General features: G+C 39.5%; 2 protein-coding genes across 2 annotated transcripts in view; both read left to right on the forward strand.

Annotated features, from left to right (window-relative positions):
- SDHA (succinate dehydrogenase complex flavoprotein subunit A) overlaps positions 1 to 9,553 on the forward strand; it is a 28,433-nt gene extending 18,880 nt beyond the window's left edge. Inside the window, exons 9-15 of the mRNA XM_084621803.1 lie at positions 402 to 597; positions 1,556 to 1,727; positions 4,194 to 4,312; positions 5,759 to 5,870; positions 7,277 to 7,407; positions 8,089 to 8,202; positions 9,178 to 9,553. Coding sequence (XP_084477929.1) covers positions 402 to 597; positions 1,556 to 1,727; positions 4,194 to 4,312; positions 5,759 to 5,870; positions 7,277 to 7,407; positions 8,089 to 8,202; positions 9,178 to 9,264 — 931 coding nt within the window. The 3' untranslated portion in view covers positions 9,265 to 9,553. The remainder of the gene's footprint in view (positions 1 to 401; positions 598 to 1,555; positions 1,728 to 4,193; positions 4,313 to 5,758; positions 5,871 to 7,276; positions 7,408 to 8,088; positions 8,203 to 9,177) is intronic.
- A 2,391-nt stretch (positions 9,554 to 11,944) lies between these two features.
- The window catches only part of FH (fumarate hydratase), a 45,591-nt gene continuing 39,544 nt past the window's right edge, over positions 11,945 to 17,991 (forward strand). The window contains exon 1 of the mRNA XM_084621804.1: positions 11,945 to 12,126. Within this exon, the coding sequence (XP_084477930.1) occupies positions 11,995 to 12,126 (132 nt within the window). The 5' untranslated portion in view covers positions 11,945 to 11,994. The remainder of the gene's footprint in view (positions 12,127 to 17,991) is intronic.

A 17,991-nucleotide genomic window follows, 5' to 3' on the forward strand; every position in this document is an offset into this window, starting at 1 on the left:
AGGAAAGACAGTGGAGTAAGGGGAAAATTTAAAGTGGACACAAGTTGAGGAAGGATGTCAGTTATTTTTTTTCCTCTCTTCTGTGCTTCCAGATGCATCAGTTTTTCTAAACAGGATGCATAAATAGACACACAAATTTGGTCATGAATCAAATCTTAAGTTTTGAACTCCCAAACGATTACTCGAAACAGAATAGAAATAAAGTGACTTAAATTCTGAATTTTTTTTTTCTGGTGTTAGTGCTTCACATCACCATGCAGATGACTCGTTAAGATCAAAGTCTTCCTAGATAGTTTTTAGATAATATGGTCGGGGTGCTTTTGAAATGGGTGCTTTTATATATAGAGAATTCTGCAGAGGCCAGTATTCTAACCTGCAACTCATGTTTCCTTTTACATTAGGGGCTGTGGCCCTGAAAAAGACCACGTATATTTGCAGTTGCACCATTTACCACCACAGCAGCTAGCAATGCGCCTCCCTGGAATTTCAGAAACAGCTATGATATTTGCTGGTGTGGATGTCACAAAAGAGCCTATTCCTGTTCTTCCTACTGTGCATTACAATATGGGAGGTATTCCTACTAACTACAAAGGGCAGGTAACTACCATAGATCAGTATTGTGAAACCATTTTTCTCTAGTAGAAAGGAAATGTTTGGTTCCTTGTAAAATTAGTGTGAACTGAGCATGCTATTAGATTTATATGTACAAGCATGTTAAATTACATAACCTTAAGAGTAAATGTTAAAGGAAAACTTGCAAAATATCATAATTTGGTTTGTCCTGTAAACAAGTTGTCAGAGTTCTCAGGTTGTTTGGGTGGAGCTGGAACCCTGTAGACAGTATGCAAAATATGAAATGTATTCTTTAAATATGCATGAAATCTACAGAATTTCTTTATATTAGCCATGTGAAAGCTTATCCAGATGAGGGTAGTACTGTATAGTTAAAAATGGATTATAGCTGGGCCTGAACTACAAATCATTAAGGGTTTAGGTTATGTGGATTATCTGTGCCACTGCTGCAATTCCTGCACTAAAATTGGTTACTTCAGTTTGCTGCTGTTTAAATGTCAATTTTAATGGCAACCAGTCCCAGCGTCAGCCAGAGTGAATCTGTGAATGGACCAGTCTGATTTATTGGACTAGTTCCTTTCCATCAGTTTTTAAAATAGCTATAAAATCCTGCCTTGTGAATGTGGCCTGGCATTATAAAAGGTCCAGTGTTCTTCCCACTCTACTCAGAATTTTACTACAGAAATATTTTGGTGAATTGTAGTACTTTGTGTCTCAGAGATGGTGGCAAAACATAAGAATTAAACTGTTAATACTACATTCTTATATAGCACTTTTTTCAATTAATAAATTTTTCTCGTAGAGTCTTCCCCCCTTTTAAAATCTATCACTTACTATTTGGATTTCTTTGACTTCATGCTTTCAGGACAAATAAGTGACATTCAGAAACATTCAAATGAAACTTTGACACTGTACTACAAGTGATCTTTATTTTACAAATGAATTTGCAAACATGTTGAGTGAATTCCTTCTGAAATGACAGGTAATTACACATGTGAATGGCAAAGATCAAGTAGTACCTGGCTTGTATGCTTGTGGTGAAGCAGCCTCTGCATCTGTTCATGGTGCTAATCGACTTGGAGCAAACTCTCTTTTGGACTTGGTGGTCTTTGGTCGTGCTTGTGCTCTTAGTATTGCAGAATCATGCAAGCCTGGTAAGATTCTACAAGTTTAACTTAAATTGTATCAAGATGCATTGTTATAAATTCTCATCCTTAGAACACTCTCATATCTTTAACTCTTAGCAAGTAATTATAGGGCTATTAGCTAGACTATTAGAAAATTGCAGTAGCTTTTTTTATAACTGTTATACATAACATGCAGTGTTACTGACTGTTCAAGAAGTCACCATACTGTATCTAATTGCAGGAAAATATAATTCTGCCAAAGCAGCTGGAAAATACGATCAAGAAGCTTTTATCCCAAACCAGAAAAATTTAACATTACTAACGTTATCACAAGTTTTAAGAAACAGGGCCTTGCAACATACTGCATTTTGAGGTGGATGGTACAGTGCAGACTCATCTTATACTGTTTATTCTTATATTAAACTAGTCTGAGATGATGGCATTTGCTGTAGCCTTGCACATACAACATGTTAAATTTTTAGCGTTTAACATAATATCCGTTCCTTCGGGTGCATCTCAGTTTGCAACATAACTGAGAATTTGGAAGGCAATTTACCGATTGACTTAATACCTAGAACTTTCCACTGTAACTTCTATGATTCTATAGTTTGATCTGAAAGCAAATAATACATTCTAAAACTATTAATGCAGGTTTTGCTTTTAATAATTTCTGATTTTGGGGATCAGAAGAACACTTTCATCTAGTTTCTTTAAAAGGATTAGCACAGTGCCCTTTATTTCTGGTTAGTTTACATGTGTAAACATACAAAAACCTGTAACTGAAATCACATCTACTGAAGTAGTGGGCTGGAGCTGAAGAGGGGTACATAGGCCAAGCTACAGAAAGAATGTGCACTCAAACTAGAATCTGATTTGGATTAGCTCTTATTAAAGAGGCTTAATTAATACTATCCAGGGAGAAGAAATGGGATTTAAACATGGTTGTATGGCAGGCTCACTTCCTATGCTTCCCTGAAGTCTAGGACATTGTATAAATCCCAGCCATAAAACTCTGAGCATTAAGGTTGAGATTAAGTTAAATGCTAATAGAACACTTCACATTTAAAAACCCAGAACGTATCTAATCAAATATATCTAAATTAAGTCAAGAAATTCCTGTTAGTTCACAGGACCAACACTGACCTTAATTGTTGTCACTCACCCTCCCCATTGATAACTCTCCAGTACAAGCTGTAACTATTTAGAACTGTACCTGTTTCTCTGAGAATTCTGAATCCACCTACCATCTATAGGCTGGAGATCTGACTTTTCCCCACATGTTTCTTGTCAGCAATGATAACCATTGCATCTTCTCTGTATGGAGTAGAGATGACACTCTATCCTTATCTACCGCTTCAGTTTGGGCTATACCTCTCTTGCTCCCTCAGTATGAGTTTGAGACTTCACCAATCAGTTATGTGCTAGAGATCAGTTTGTGCCCTTATGTGCCTACATGTGGGTCCTGGAGCCCACAATAACTTATAAACCCTGGGAAAATTTGACCTTAGATTCCCCCTTGGGACCCAATACAGAATGTGAGTGGAGGGATGGCATACTTCTGTAACACTGATAAAACTTGGTTTCTCCTTTGTGACTATTGGTGAGGTGTTCTCTGACAATATGTGAAGTGTTATGAAGGATGATGTGGCCTTAAAGGCTGGAATTTTTACTGTTGTCTTTCTTCTGAGCTTAAGTTATATATTTTTTCAAACTTATCGTAGAATTGGCACTAATATTTAAACCATTTTCAAGCTGTAAAACACTGCATACTGAGTGGTAGTATGGAAAGTCTGTTTTGAAATGTTTTAGTTCATCTACACATCTTGGTTTATCTCCTGCCAAAAGTTAAAAATGCTATGTTTGACATCACAGTTAAGTTTAATACGTTGCAGTCTTAATTATTCCTTTGTATCTCAAAGTGCTCTATAAATGTAAATGAACTGAGCCTCTCCATGAGGCAAGTAAGTAGTAGCTGCACTTTACAAATGGGGAAACTGAAGCATCGTACTGACAGGCTGTAACTTGACTGAGGTCACACATTAATTTAGTGGCAGACAGGAATGGAACACAAGTGATCTCACTTCACTGTTTCTAGTCACTAAACATGATTCTAACAAGTTCAAATGGAGAATAAACATAGGTAATTGATGTATCCTGAAGTTGTGTTTTCATATAAACATCCGAAGTAATACAAGGAAAGATTTTTTATATATATATGTGTGTGTGTGTGTGCATACCTTCTCTCAGAATAGAAGTGTGGTTTATTATTTTCCAGATACTGTCATCAGCAGCTTTTAAAAAAGACTAAGTTATCCTTGTCTATCAAGAAACAATGACAGGCTCTCTTATTTTGAGATAAATATAAAATAAAATATAAAAGAAGCAACTAAAAATAGTTATTCCTGTGTAAAATTGCCACAGGCTGAGGATCATTAAATCTTGATTTTATTGAAATAATTGCATAAGAAAACTGAAGATGTTTACCCTTAATAGGAGAATCTGTTCCCTCAATTAAACCAAATGCTGGAGAAGAATCTGTTGCAAATCTTGACAAACTACGATTTGCCAATGGAAACATAAGAACATCAGAACTGAGGCTTAATATGCAAAAGGTAAGGATCTCACTACCAATGACTGTAGCACAGTATCTTGAGATGAGGTTGATATTAAAATATACTATAGGTGTTTATGAAAACTGAGTTGCTATTTAGTAGAGCTGATGCTCAAACTTAGGAAAACTTTTTGACTGTATCAAAATCAACCTTTTTTCCATACAAAGATCCTTCTGCTCCAATCAGCTGCCCAAAAGATCATCTTTTTTTCTTTAAATTAGGAATAAGAAATGCCACCTCTCTCCATTTGAAACAGTCACTCCTGACCTACTTTTTGTCTGTGACCTGATAAGAGAGAGACCTCTTTCTAAATGAAATACTTTGTTTACCACGGAGAATGCTCTGTTCTCCTCTTTGGCCCATGCTTCAAGCTCAGCACCTGATGGCAAATCCTAGAGCTCAGAAGTTCTGAATTGTTGTGTTATCCATAAGGGGTTTTCTTGTGTGCTCATCACTTAGTTTGGGCACCCAGAACCTAAATTCTTGTATCCAGAAGCCAAATCTATAATCATGTTTTTGTAAGTATGTTCAGACAAGACTTAATTTGCAAAGCAGTCATATCATACACAGCTCTGACTGGTAGCCAAGAATGTTACTTCCTGTAGGAAATGCCCAACTAAAAGTGAAATGTAGACAAGGTGGGTGAGGTAATATCTTTTACTGGACCAACAAAGACATTACCTCACCCACTTTGTCTCTCTAGTATCCTGGGACTGACACGGCTACAGCAACACTGCATACATAAAGTGAAATGTAGTAAGACCGCCATTTCAACAGTGTTAGGAACGTAGGAACTGTCATACTGGATGTGACCTGAGGTCCATTTAGTCCCATATTCTGTCTCTGACCATATTATACGATTCAGAGGAAGGTATAAGAACCCTGCAGTAAACACATGTGGTATACTTTCCCTCACCACATTAGGTCTCATCTTGATCTCTACTAGAGATTGGCATAAGACCTAAAACGTGAGATTTAATATCCCTTCCAAACTTTTTTTTCCTATAAGTGGATATTGTTATCCATACATATATCCTATCCCATTTGGAATCTTGCTGGGGACAGGACCGGAGCAGAGCTTGGAGTGGAGCGGGGCTTGGTGGCACTCCCTCCCTTCCCCCTCGGGGGGCTGGGCTCATGCCCTGCTGTGCCCCTCTCAAACATTCCTCTGTGCCCCCCTAAGGGGACCTCTGCTTTAGGGCCTGCAGAAGTGTATGAGGAGGGGGGATATTTGGCCCTTAGAACTATTTCAGACTTCCTATTCAGGATGACAGTATGGCATTATTACACATACAGAATATGTTTGCAACCATAATGACCAGAAATTTTAAAAGAGCTTAAAATTCTGCAGAAATTGGTGAAGTTACAAGAGAAATTCTAATGGCTTTCTTGAAACTTCGTACAGTTTTTGGAAGTATACTATTTCTTAATTTTGATGTGTTTCAGACAATGCAAAGCCATGCTGCAGTGTTCCGAACAGGCTCAGTACTACAGGAAGGCTGTGAGAAACTCAGCCACATTTATCGTGATTTGGATGATCTGAAGACATTTGACAGAGGTAATGAGATATCGTTAGAAAATACTTCTACAGTGGTTTATGTATTTGAGTATTTTCATTTTGTTACCTGTGGGTGTACTTATTTTCCAAGTGTTGAGACTGTGTGTGTGTGTAGTTCTACGTTGAAAGGTATTTTCAGCTAAAAAGAATTAGGTATAAAAATTAATTAGCTTGAGCCACAGTTTCAAAGCATTATTTGGTTGTCTTGACCATTGTGAATTTGCATGAAACATTTTAAAGAGATTTCGTTTAAATGTTTTAAAGAATGTGTGTGTAGATTAGAAAGTCAGGTGTTCATGAATGTGAGATTTTTGTTTTCTACTTTGTGTAGGCTAGCTAACACTTTTCAAATTTGACTACAGAAAATACCATTACCTCCCAGGGGACTTGTGTACCATTTTTTACCTCAAATACACAGAAAGCTATTGGAGTCTTCTCAATTTATTATAAATAAATCGTGAAAACGGGGTTTTTTCATGCAAGTGTAATATCAACCTGTTCTTATAACAATGTTCAGGTATATATGTATTTTAAAAACAGACATTGCACACACAAATCCAGTTTTGCTGAACTCTCTGAGGATTTAACCTTTTTCTTTTTAAAACAAATAGGATGAGTTTATTAAATAAAATAAGACATAATCATCTGTAAATTCTTTTTTTCCCCCTTTTCTGCAATTTGTCTCTTTCTGTAGCTGCTTTTAGAGATGTGCCTTAAACTGAATATTCGGAAGTGGCCCTCTTACAGGCTGTAGTGCTTGCCAAACACCAAGAAGAGGAAAAGCCTGATGTAGAACTTAGAACCTAGGGATGAGTGGCATGATGCCAGTGCATCTGTGATCCCTGCAATTGGATTGTACAGTATCCTAAAGAGAGAGACTGCATCCATCCTGTATGGATAGAGGATACCAGTAAAATTCTGCTGGAAAAGCTCTTTTGCCCAGCTACCCCCAAGGATTTTTTTTAAAAATGACCTTAATTAATTTTGCAGCCAAATCTTGTGATCTGAAACAAACTGCTTGAGTGTGAGGACAGAACTGTTTTGACACATAGCGTGCAAGATTCTACCTTGTTTTTGGTACACTCAGTCTTGAATAGTATGTCTTTTTGACTCAGAGGTAATTGAGTTTGGTCTCACAATTGTCTCTAGTAGTCACAGGCACATATCTCAAAGCCCCTATATACTTTTGCACAGTTAAGCAGGATTGTCAGTCTATGAAAGATGCAATACTGGAAGAGAGAGCTTTGCAGGCTGTGACTGAGATGTGCTGATAATTGCATAGTGAAGCTTGCACTGTGACTACAGTGCTCTGTTTCCTAAGTACCAACAAAAAGAGAGAAAAATTGAGCTGAAGTTCTTACAATTGTTGCTAGAATATTTTTCAAATTAGTGTAATATCTTGTTAGGTATTGTGTGGAATACTGACTTAGTGGAGACCTTGGAACTGCAAAATTTGATGCTGTGTGCTATGCAAACTATTTATGGTGCTGAGGCTCGGAAAGAATCTCGTGGTGCTCATGCCAGAGAAGACTACAAGGTGCTTATGTACTTTATAACTTCATAAATATGTTTTTCATACATGGGACCAACGTTTCTCAACAAACAAATATCTCTTGGTCTTGATCAATTGTACTTGAGTTTGGGGGAGTGATTTTTTTCAGTGTGCATTGTTTATTCCTAAAAGTCACATAAATTAGACTCTTATTTAAGAGAGTGTTTATTTTTAAGTGTTCCTAATGTTGGCTTAAAGCTTGTGATACTAGTTTGTGGTCTGAATTATGAGTAAATCCAAATGACCCTTTCACACCCCTTGATCCAGTAACCAGAGTCAGCTGGGTATTGATGTGATGAAAGCACAGCTCCTAGTCAGTCCTATTGAATCTTACTGTTGAAGTACTGATAAAGAAGATAAGAACAGTAATGATTTGGTCACTGGATACATAAAAAGGATTGAAAACCGTTCAGCATTATATGCAGACATCACTCTCTAGAATTTCCACAAACTTCCACAATCCTACTTAACTTGCTGAAACTCTGGAAATGATTTTAAAATAAAAGCAGGAACTGACATAAAATTTAGTAAAACAGCTTAATATTAGCCTACACTTGGTAAAATGCATTATAATCGGAAGAGACCTAATCTTGAAGGATGTTATTAAATGCATTTGCAAACTGCAATTTCTGGTCTACAGCATGATACTTTCTTTTTACTGCTTAGGTAAGAGTAGATGAATATGATTTTTCCAAGCCAATCCAAGGGCAACAGAAAAGACCATTTGAAGAGCATTGGAGAAAACACACCCTTTCTTATGTGGATGTCAAAACTGGAAAGGTATGTTGGCTCTGGGCTTGGAGGGGTTTTTGTCCCATCCTGTTGCTGTCAGTGGGGTGGAAATTGCATGATTGCAGTGGAAATGAGTTGAAGTTTCTCCATAAAGTACCACATTCAGTTTTTCTAAATTACAACACTTCTGCTTTGAGTATATGAAGAACTAAATGTACAAGATGGTACAAGAGCCATTCCTGGTGACCATCACTGAATTGCTTTTTAGCAATTGACTTTGCACTTGGAGTAGGAATTGGAATAGTTTTTCAGCTTAGAACAGACTAGTTCAAAGTTCTTATCATTACGCACTGGTAATACATGTTTTGATGCTTAGCATAAATCATTTATGGAGTCAAAAAGAAATGTAATAAAAATCTGTGGTCTTACAAACTCCCTCCTGAGATGATCTACAGTATCCCTCCAATGTGAAATACTGAGGATCACCTCCCCCTCCAAGTGATTAACCTCTTTAGTTGGCCAGAAGGGTTATTGTTGAGTGACATGAGGCACTCTTCCCCCAAAGACAGACTGTGCCTCCAAATGCTCCAAGACCCTGCTGGCTCTGGAGGTAAGAAGGGAACTAGAAATAAATCTTGCTTATTAGAGCTGCTCAAAGTTTTATTTTTTATTTTATTTGAAACACTTTGATTTTAAAACATTGCTTTTTCACTAAACTCTTTTTTGCAAGTTTTTTTTTCCTTTTTAGTCAATTTTCTAGTTTTGATGCAGTACAAGAAATGGAAAAACTAAAGTTTTGTTTGTCAAAAAAATGTTTTTTGAGGAACTGTAGAAATTTGTTTTCTAAACTTTCCACAATACTGGCAATTTTTGACCAATTCTATTTTTTTTTATATTAGGGCAGTTCCAATTCTTTTTCATTATTGGGATTTAGCAGTAATTATGAATATTTTTCATGTTATCTTCTGGATTTGATGCAGTGGTTTGCTTTGCCTTAATTAAGACACTTTCTTATATTTGTAGGTTACTTTGAGATACAGACCTGTAATTGACAAAACTTTAAATGAAGAAGACTGTGCAACAGTTCCACCCGCTATTCGTTCCTACTAATGATGGTTAGCTATGTAAATCAGCTTATGTAATTATGTATATGTCTGCCAAAGCTTGCTGGTATACGTGAACATATTAAGTGTTCTCTTATTCAGAAAGCTACTGTTATGTTAGTGATGATTGAAGAATGCTGTCTAGAGATTTCTCACTCATACTCTGCTCGGTGGCTAGGATATCCCATTAAACCAAAGTGCACAAAGCTGTACGCTGATACTCTTTCATCCCTCTGTCAAAACATTTGAAGTGAACATACAGAACTAATGCCAAAATAAAATCTAAAACAGCCCTGCCTACTTTTTATAGTTTTTTAACCTCTGGAGCTCTGCACATCAAAATAAATGCATAAAATTTATTTAAAAAAAGGGGCTACTGTAATGTGCTGCTTGAGACTTGCATTTCATGATTGGGTTGAGATTTAAAGTTCAGCTTCTAGGACAGTAACTTTGCCCTGTTACACATTATTTATTTGTTATAGTTGTGGGAACTGTAACTTTGAATTTCTAAACCTATGATTTAAAGCATCTATTCTGCTTGATTAGTGCACAATAGGGCTTTTTTATTTTTATTTATTTGAAGAAACCTGATTATTTTACTACAGTGCAAATTGTTTCCTTTGAGCAAATATTCTCCACTCAGAGGTAGACTGAATAATAAGCTGAACATATTCTTAGTCAAGTCAAAACCACTGGAAAAATTAAAGATTTATGGAATATTCCTATGGGGTATATATCTATGAGGATGGATAAATTAGACTGAATTCCCTAGAAAAGGACTTTTTGCTTCCTCCCTACCAAGAAATAAACAAAGGATAAGATTTATAGAACAGGGTTCTTTATAGCTTAACGTTGCTACAAAACATATACCATGCTTTATGTTAACAATATAAAATGAAAAACATACACTACAGAATTTCCTTAGTACACAAAAACATCTTGTCTGCTAATCTGGATGGGGATGACAAACATGAATATTGTAATTAAATACTGTTATGTATTCTGTATTTGCATGAAGAATTTCTTTTCTGTTTACTGACAAAAGGACTGCAGTGCAGTATATGTAATCCTCTAAAATTGAGTTATGAAACACTCCTTTACTCTTGATCAGCAGTTTTCAAAACTATGGGGTGGTCCTCTCAAGGGTGGGACGAACTGTGTGCTTTTTGTAAGAGCTCTGGCTGTCAGCCTGCGGTGGGTGGGGCTCATGCAGGAGGGCTGTGCACATCTGGGAGGTGGGGATAAAGGGACTAGTTGGAGCCCTACCACTCAGGCTCAGACTGCCCTGATCCCCACCCGCTAAACAGTTAAGTTATATGAAATAGATTATTTTCAGGAATATTAGCAAAATTTTTGCTACAACTGAGAACTTGGTAAACCCTGGAGCCCTGCCTCCTCTTAATTTATATTCAGCCATCTGTCCTTATCAGTACATATCAAATTATTCTAGTATCATGTGTTACAAGCACTTCCATTTTTTTAAATTGATTTTTACTATGATCAACATGGAAATATGTTGCTTGAAAGAAGGGATGATTCATCATAACTTAAAAACTTTTAAGAAAAAGGAAGGACCAAAGCCTTCTTTCACTTGCAGAGGTTAACTGTCCTTTACTCAAAGTCCAATCTTAAACATGAGACAGATGTTTTTTTTCTACTTAATATAGTTTTTGCCTGTTGTCTAGCTCTCACTGGTTCCCTTACTGTGGCTGACCTGCTGTCTAGTCAGATGTACTTCGCTTCTCATTGCAGCTCATGAAATGAACTATCTTGAGTTACTAGGTTATATGTGCACATGGACACGTTGGCAGCGGGTCTGTGTATTGACAGGACTAAGATTTAATGAGTGGTCATGAAATGAGATTAATGTTAAAAGGAAGGGGCAAGTACACCCCGGGTAAAAACAAATGTCAATAAAGCAAGGCCATGTCTACGACAAGGCACGACTGAGAATAAAGACAGCTTCTTCTAGGTGCGTTACCGGGATGAGGCAGGAGATGGTGGAGGTGTTCAAAGGATCAAGAAAGGATTTATCGTTAGTTCTCTGAGCGCCTTAAAATTAATCCTCAGTAGCGCTCGTTGGCCATGGGACGCGGTGTCTTCATGGGAGAGAAAGCGCGAAGTTGCGATCCAGCCCTGGCGGTCCCGGCACCAACGCAGGGCTGTGTCCGGCAGAGCCAGGCGGCGGCGGCGGCAGCTGCGACCGGCCCGAGGCCCCAAGCGGAGCCCTGGTGACCGTTGTAAGGGCGGCGGGCGTCACCTCACCGCGACCCGCCTCAACAGGCCCCGGCGCTGCTCAGGGGTGGCCTGCGCGGAGGCGCCATTATTTAATGAGGCGAAAGAGTCCCGTTCCTCGGGGCCTCATCACCCAGGGGTATCGTCAAGCGCTCGGTCCCCGGCGCCCTGCCCCGGCCCGCGCACAACGCCCACGCGCCACTCCCACACGCCTGTCGCGAGCGCTGCGCATGCTCAGCTTTCCTCAGACATGCGTAGTAGCCCTCCAAGAGCTGCCGCAGAGAAGGGGGGAATTGGCACCGGCCCCACCCGTTGTTGCCCTTGTCGCAGCTTGGCAATTGGCTTCCGCGTGGTTGAGCCCGCCTCCTGGTGCCCGCTCCCAGCTGTTGATTGGTCCGCGTAGAGGCGGGCCTTCCTTTCCCAGGGCACTCGCTGTCAGAACGTATCTGTGCCCCGCCCCTTTTCCGGCCCCCGTGTCACGGCTTCCGTGCTCCCGCTCGCCATGTACCGCTCACTCCGGCCCCTTCAGCGCCTAGGCAGCACGCGGGGGCTCCTCGCGCTCCAGCTGCCGCCGCGCGCCGCTCTCCTGTGCCAGCCTCAGCAGCGGATGCTGCCGCCGCGCGCCGCCGGGATGGTGAGGACGTGTCCGGGTCTCGCGCCGGGCACAGGGGGGAGGGGCGGTGACCTCTAATGGGGGGAGGGATAGCTCAGTGGTTTGAGCATTGGCCTGCTAAACCCAGGGTTGTGAGTTCAATCCTTGAGGGGGCCATTTAGGGATCTGGGGCAAAAATTGGGGATTGGTCCTGCTTTGAGCAGGGGGTTGGGCTAGATGACCTCCTGAGGTCCCTTCCAACCCTGATATTCTATGATTCTAATTGCTGCTGCCAGCCGCCCCTCGCCTCCCGGGCTGTGCGGGTGTCGAGATGAGGGCAGCCCCCCCCCCCCCCAGCATCGGGCTACCGCGCGGGGCGGGTCTGGGGGACCCGAGTTTGACCCTGGGCCTATTAACCCCCCCACCCCCGCTGAGCTCGAGTCCCGCCGGGTCCGACACACCGGGCTTGGGAGAGCTCGGCTGCCGCTGGCGGAGCCTCGCCCTGAAGCGCCGGGACCCCGCGGTGGTGGGCGGCCCGAGCCGCGCCCGCGTCCCATCACCGCCGAGCAGGACGCGGGACCCGAAATAGCTCGGCTGGGTGGGCCTGGTGCGCGCATAGGTCTTGCACCGCTGTTGCTGGCTCCGGCCCTTTCATCTGGCCCCGGGACATGGCTGGGAGAAGCAGGTCGCCGTGAAGATAGGCGTGGATGGAAAATGCGCTCATGTCTTTAGTAGCTCTTCCTGGGGATGGGGCACCCTCGGCCACTGAAAACCCTTTGAACTGCAATGCTCGCCCCAAGCTGATAGTCTGTGCACAGTCGGTTGCAGTAAATGAGGGCTATGCTGCAGTCTAAAAACACACAAACTGTGCAAATCCGGGTTTCAGAGTAGCAGCGGTGTTAGTTTGTATTCGCAAAAAGAAAAGGAGTACTTGTGGCACCTTAGAGACTAACCAATTTATTTGAGCATAAGCTTTCCTGAGCTACAGCTCACTTCATCGGATGCATTCAGTAGAAAATACAGTGAAAACGGGTTTGTAAACCTGTCCATTAGAATTCTCTCCTGCACCTCCGGTTTCAGCTTCCTGTAATGTCACTTTCCAGATCTTCATAAAATTGTCAAAAGCTTCCAGGAAGAAGTGGGGAGTTAGGATAGGACATTTTTCCTAAAACAGTCTTTTTAAAATGTTGATTCTGTGTTTTTATGGTCTAATGGAGTACAAAGGACCAAACTTCCAAATTAACAAACCAAATGACAATATTCTGGACTGTGGGGGAACTGGAATTTAATCTTTAACTTAAAACAAACAGACATGTAACTAATAAACCACTGGCCTATTATCACTCTGATCATTTTGTTTGTGTATCCCTCCATATTTTCCTAGCATGTTTTTTTTTGAGTTAATAAGATCTAATAAGTAATATGCATCCCCTGAGCTGTGCCAGACAAACATATGACTTGTACTGTAAGACAAGCTTTTAATGTCATTCATGATATAGTTGACTGACAATATTTAAACTCTTATTAAACAGTGAGTGGGAGACACCAGTTGTCCAAAGCTCCATTCTGATTGGACCTTACTGTTGTCACATCTGTGCTCCAGCTCACAACAGGGTATGCCTGGGACCTCATCCCTCAATTTAAAACTTAAGTTTATCCCTGTTCCTGTGTTCGTTCTTGGGTAAGAGCAAAAAAGGACTAGTGTAGTTAAAATAGACTGTTTGTCATAACCTCTGGTTTGAAGTAACTAAAAAAAACCCCAAAACACATACAGGTTTTAGCTGAAAAACCAGTTAGTTCTGTAATCAATATTCACTTCTGCCTTTCCCAAAACTACTTTTTCTCCTTTGTTTTTTGCTGCCTAGCTGCCTGAGGAATGGAAGTACTGTGAAAACCCATATAGCTCGCTGACCCTTTTTGGTAGAGGGTAAAACTATGTTAATGAGAATACAGTAAAATCTAAGAGTTTGGATGTCGTTTAATTTTCTGATAACTAAGCAGGAAGTTACAAAATAACTTCCTCACAAAAAGTAAAAGTGGAGGAGGAGCTCAAACAGCCTTCTGAGTGTGAATGGAAAGCTTTGTTGTTTTTGCTGATACAGACTAACACTGCAATCACTCTGAAACCTTTGTTTTGGTTTGTTTTTTACCCAAACATTTCTTGTAGCAAAGGTCTTCTGAAAGAGCACACTTCTTCAATCATAACTGAAGGGTTTTCACAAGAAGCACTTTGTTTAGTCACCTGAAGATAGTAATAATCATCCAGTTCTTGATTCCTTCCTTACACTGCAAAATCATAAAGATGTGAAGTAAAACTTAAGGAGCAGAAAATGTCTTTAAACTCTCAAACAAGTTGTATCAAAGATGGATAACTTCTCATAAATCACCTTTGCTAACTTAATTCACAAAAGAAAGTATGGAAAAATCTTCAGGGGCATAAGTGGAATTAATGACATTTAAATATTCTTAATTCTCCAAACTGTCACCTGTGATTTAGGACAGAAGAGAAAAGGTGTATATAATGGTTCCCTATTTTTTTCATTATTGGGAGCTACTTCTTACGCTGGAAGGATACATTGCAAACAAACTGCACTTTGTAAAGTTTTTTTTGGGTGGGGGGGGATGGGAAGGGAGGAATGAAAAATCAAAGAGCAGATACAAACCACTTCGAGATGTGCACTTTTCCTGGTGTCAGAAGACATGTACACCAATATACCTACACCCTGCCATGACTTTCTGCTGTTTTGCTACCATAGAGCTAAACTGCACATCATTTAAAGTGATATATTTTAAACTGAGGCAGGAAATGCAGCATTCCTTCTCTCCTCAGTTGAGTGCTACAAAATATACCTTTCTGGTTTCCAGACTTTCAAAAGTTGCAACCTGATAGTTATAATGTAAGCAACAAATAAAACTAAAACTTTGAAACCTTTTCTGTGTCAGAAGAGCAGTTTTTTTATTGTGCTTTGCTGCACAAATGCAGCATAAATGAAATGAGGTTGAAAGAAATCTTTCTAAAAACTGCTGCTTGTTGAAACGAATAGAATTTTTCACAGTAGGCATTATTGCGATTGTCCTACCCTTTTGAGTTCTCCATTGCATTATGGTGCAGTAAGTTTTAACATCAAAATAGTTAGTCACTAGCTAAGAGCTAGAGGTACAGTTATGTTTACTTAGATTACTTAAGCTCTGAACTGTGTTTTTGGCCAGAGGACATGCGAGTAGGACTTTGACAAGCTGGGCTTTATTCTATAGGGTAGAGAATGTCAGTTCTGAGCTGTGCCTTGTAGGAGGCTTAACGCAGCAGGTTTAAACCTCCGTGACACAGAAAAGCTGGAGTAGGACTGATTTTAATCCTGAGCAAGGCGTGGTCTACACTACAGAGTTAAGTACAAGCATCTTACATCTACCTAACTCTAAGTGTCTACACTACAACGTTGCTCCCACCGATGTAAGTCACCCACTACACTGACCTAATAACTCCACCACTGCAAGAGGTGTAGCTCTTAGATCCAGTGTGGATTTGATTTAATCATGGATTTCTACATAAAAGTGCATTCTTTTTGGTTGTTATAATCTTAATACATATTCTTCACAACTTCACAAGATGTATGTTTCATTTTTAGAAGGTACACACTGTACATTTTAAAGTGATTTATTTTGAAAACTTTTCAGGTTAGTTTTACAGCTATATCAGAAAATGAATGATTGGTTATTTCATTTACCAAAGGTAATTGAAGCAGATATTTATGAAGTAATTGGGAGGTGAACTATCTCCAATTCAACAGGTTAATCATTAATATTTGGAGGATTTTCTTGCCATGCTGTATTAGGAGGAGAACATCACCAGACAGACACTTAAATTGTTTTAACTAACTAAAACAACAACGTTATGTATTCTGGATTGTTTTTCAACAGCAAACATATAATATTTTAACAAAACAAGCATATAAATTTTTGAATTTAGTTAAACATTCAAGTTTTTTAAAATCAGGTTTTTGTTAACTATTTTAGTTAAAAACAATTTTAAATGAAATATTTTTTTTTTAAAAATGGACTGTCAGCCAGGTCAACATGAGAAACTTAAAATATTGGCTTCTGCAGCTAACTCAGTCATCTTCACTTGCATTTTCCTGTTTGTTCATAATCTGGAAAAGAAAAACAAGCTTTCCTGCTTTTTCAGGTCTCAAACAATTTCTCCATTTGGAATGAATTAGTCCAAAGGAAGAAAATATTCTTTCTACCACAGCAGAAGAAGCTACTGCTGTTAAAAGTGAGATTATCACTTCAGTCTCTGAATCCAAGTGCTTAAGTGACTTCCACCAGTTCACTGGTGTGACTTTCTTTAAAACATCATCAGCAAAGATATATTTCTTGAATGGTTCACCCTTAGCTCTGAAGTTTATTATAGTTGGCATGATGGAGGGATAATTGCTGGATGTTCCTGTCATAGTCAACTCCTCTTTTTCAGCAGTTAAGGTTTGACCCTGGTACCAAGTATTGAGAATATTTGCAAGAAAATGAGCTAGAGATAGTACTCGTCCCATTCTTTTTTGTAATGCTTGTAATTTAACTCCGTCATTGCATATTTCTCTTTTTAAGATCTCACTCAGTTCCTTCCAAATTTCAATGGCGTCGGCAATAAAACAGCTATTTCCCTGCATTTTGTTCAAGGCTACAGAAATAGGCTTCAGGGTACTCAGCATGTGTTCGACGTTTCTCTTAAGCCCAGTGTTGAGAACTTTGGCTGTGACAGTGCCATCTATTTTTTCACGATTTTGTTCACAAACTGTCATCAGATTAGGCCAGTTCTTGCTATAGTGCTCAAAACAGTCCACTACTGAGTTCCGTCGCACGTCTTGTGGGAGAGTTAGCTTGGTTCCTCCCACTTTTTTCAGAGCAGCTGCTACAAAGTGGTTGTTACAGAAGTATTTTGCAATTTCAGCATCAACCTTAGCCCTTCTTTCTGGAACACTGAAGTCTTTGGCTAGGAGGTGCATCAAATGAGCACTGTAACCATATATTATTTGACTGGGACTCTCTTCTAAATAATTTCTTCTCATCTTGGATACGTTTGCAGCATTGTCTGTGACCAAGCTGCGTACTAGACATTTGAATTTTTTTTCAGTTTGTGTTAGCTTTTACTGCTACTTCTTGTAAGTATTCTGCTGTGTGTGCATTTCCTGATGTATCGATTGTTTCTGTAAGAAAGACATTCCCTCCTTTTGTTGTTACACAAGCACATACAACAGGATCATTGTGGACATTGCTCCACCCATCAAGACTCAGGTTAACAATTTCACCCTCTAGACCTTTTGCACACTGCTCAATTTCTCTTTCGTACACTTATCCAGCAATTAGCAGATGTCACAGGCACTGTTGGGTGGACTGTATCCTGGTCTTACTGACTGAACCATGTTAGTGAAGTGTGGGTTCTCGATCATATGGAAAAGAGAGTTTGTTGCATAAACTAACTGAGCAATTCTTTCATCAGTTACCTCTTTTTGTAATCTCCTGGTTCTTATCACAGACTTATCTGTGGTTGTTTCTAGATGATGGAGATTTTTTTTTCTTTTTGCTACAGGTGATATACTGTGGCTATGTGACATACATGATGTGGCTGAAACACTGTCATTGGCATTTAGTATGCCAATTAATTATGCCAATTATGCCACCTTGAAGGTGGATAGTCTTCAGAATCCTATATGTTGAGGATGGATTCTCTTAATCAAACTAAGTCAATGCAGTTATTTAATTTTTACCATACTGCTCATTTAGTATTACTCATTGCATTCACTGACACTCAGTACTACTTTAAAGGTGAAATTGTAAAAGGAAGCTCTGCCTATTTCAGTTATTTATTTTTATCACAACTGCATCTATAATGATAGTACTATAGAGTAACTA

Source organism: Lepidochelys olivacea, assembly GCF_965140295.1.
Source record: "Lepidochelys olivacea isolate rLepOli2 genome assembly, chromosome: 2".
NCBI lineage: Eukaryota > Metazoa > Chordata > Testudines > Cheloniidae > Lepidochelys > Lepidochelys olivacea.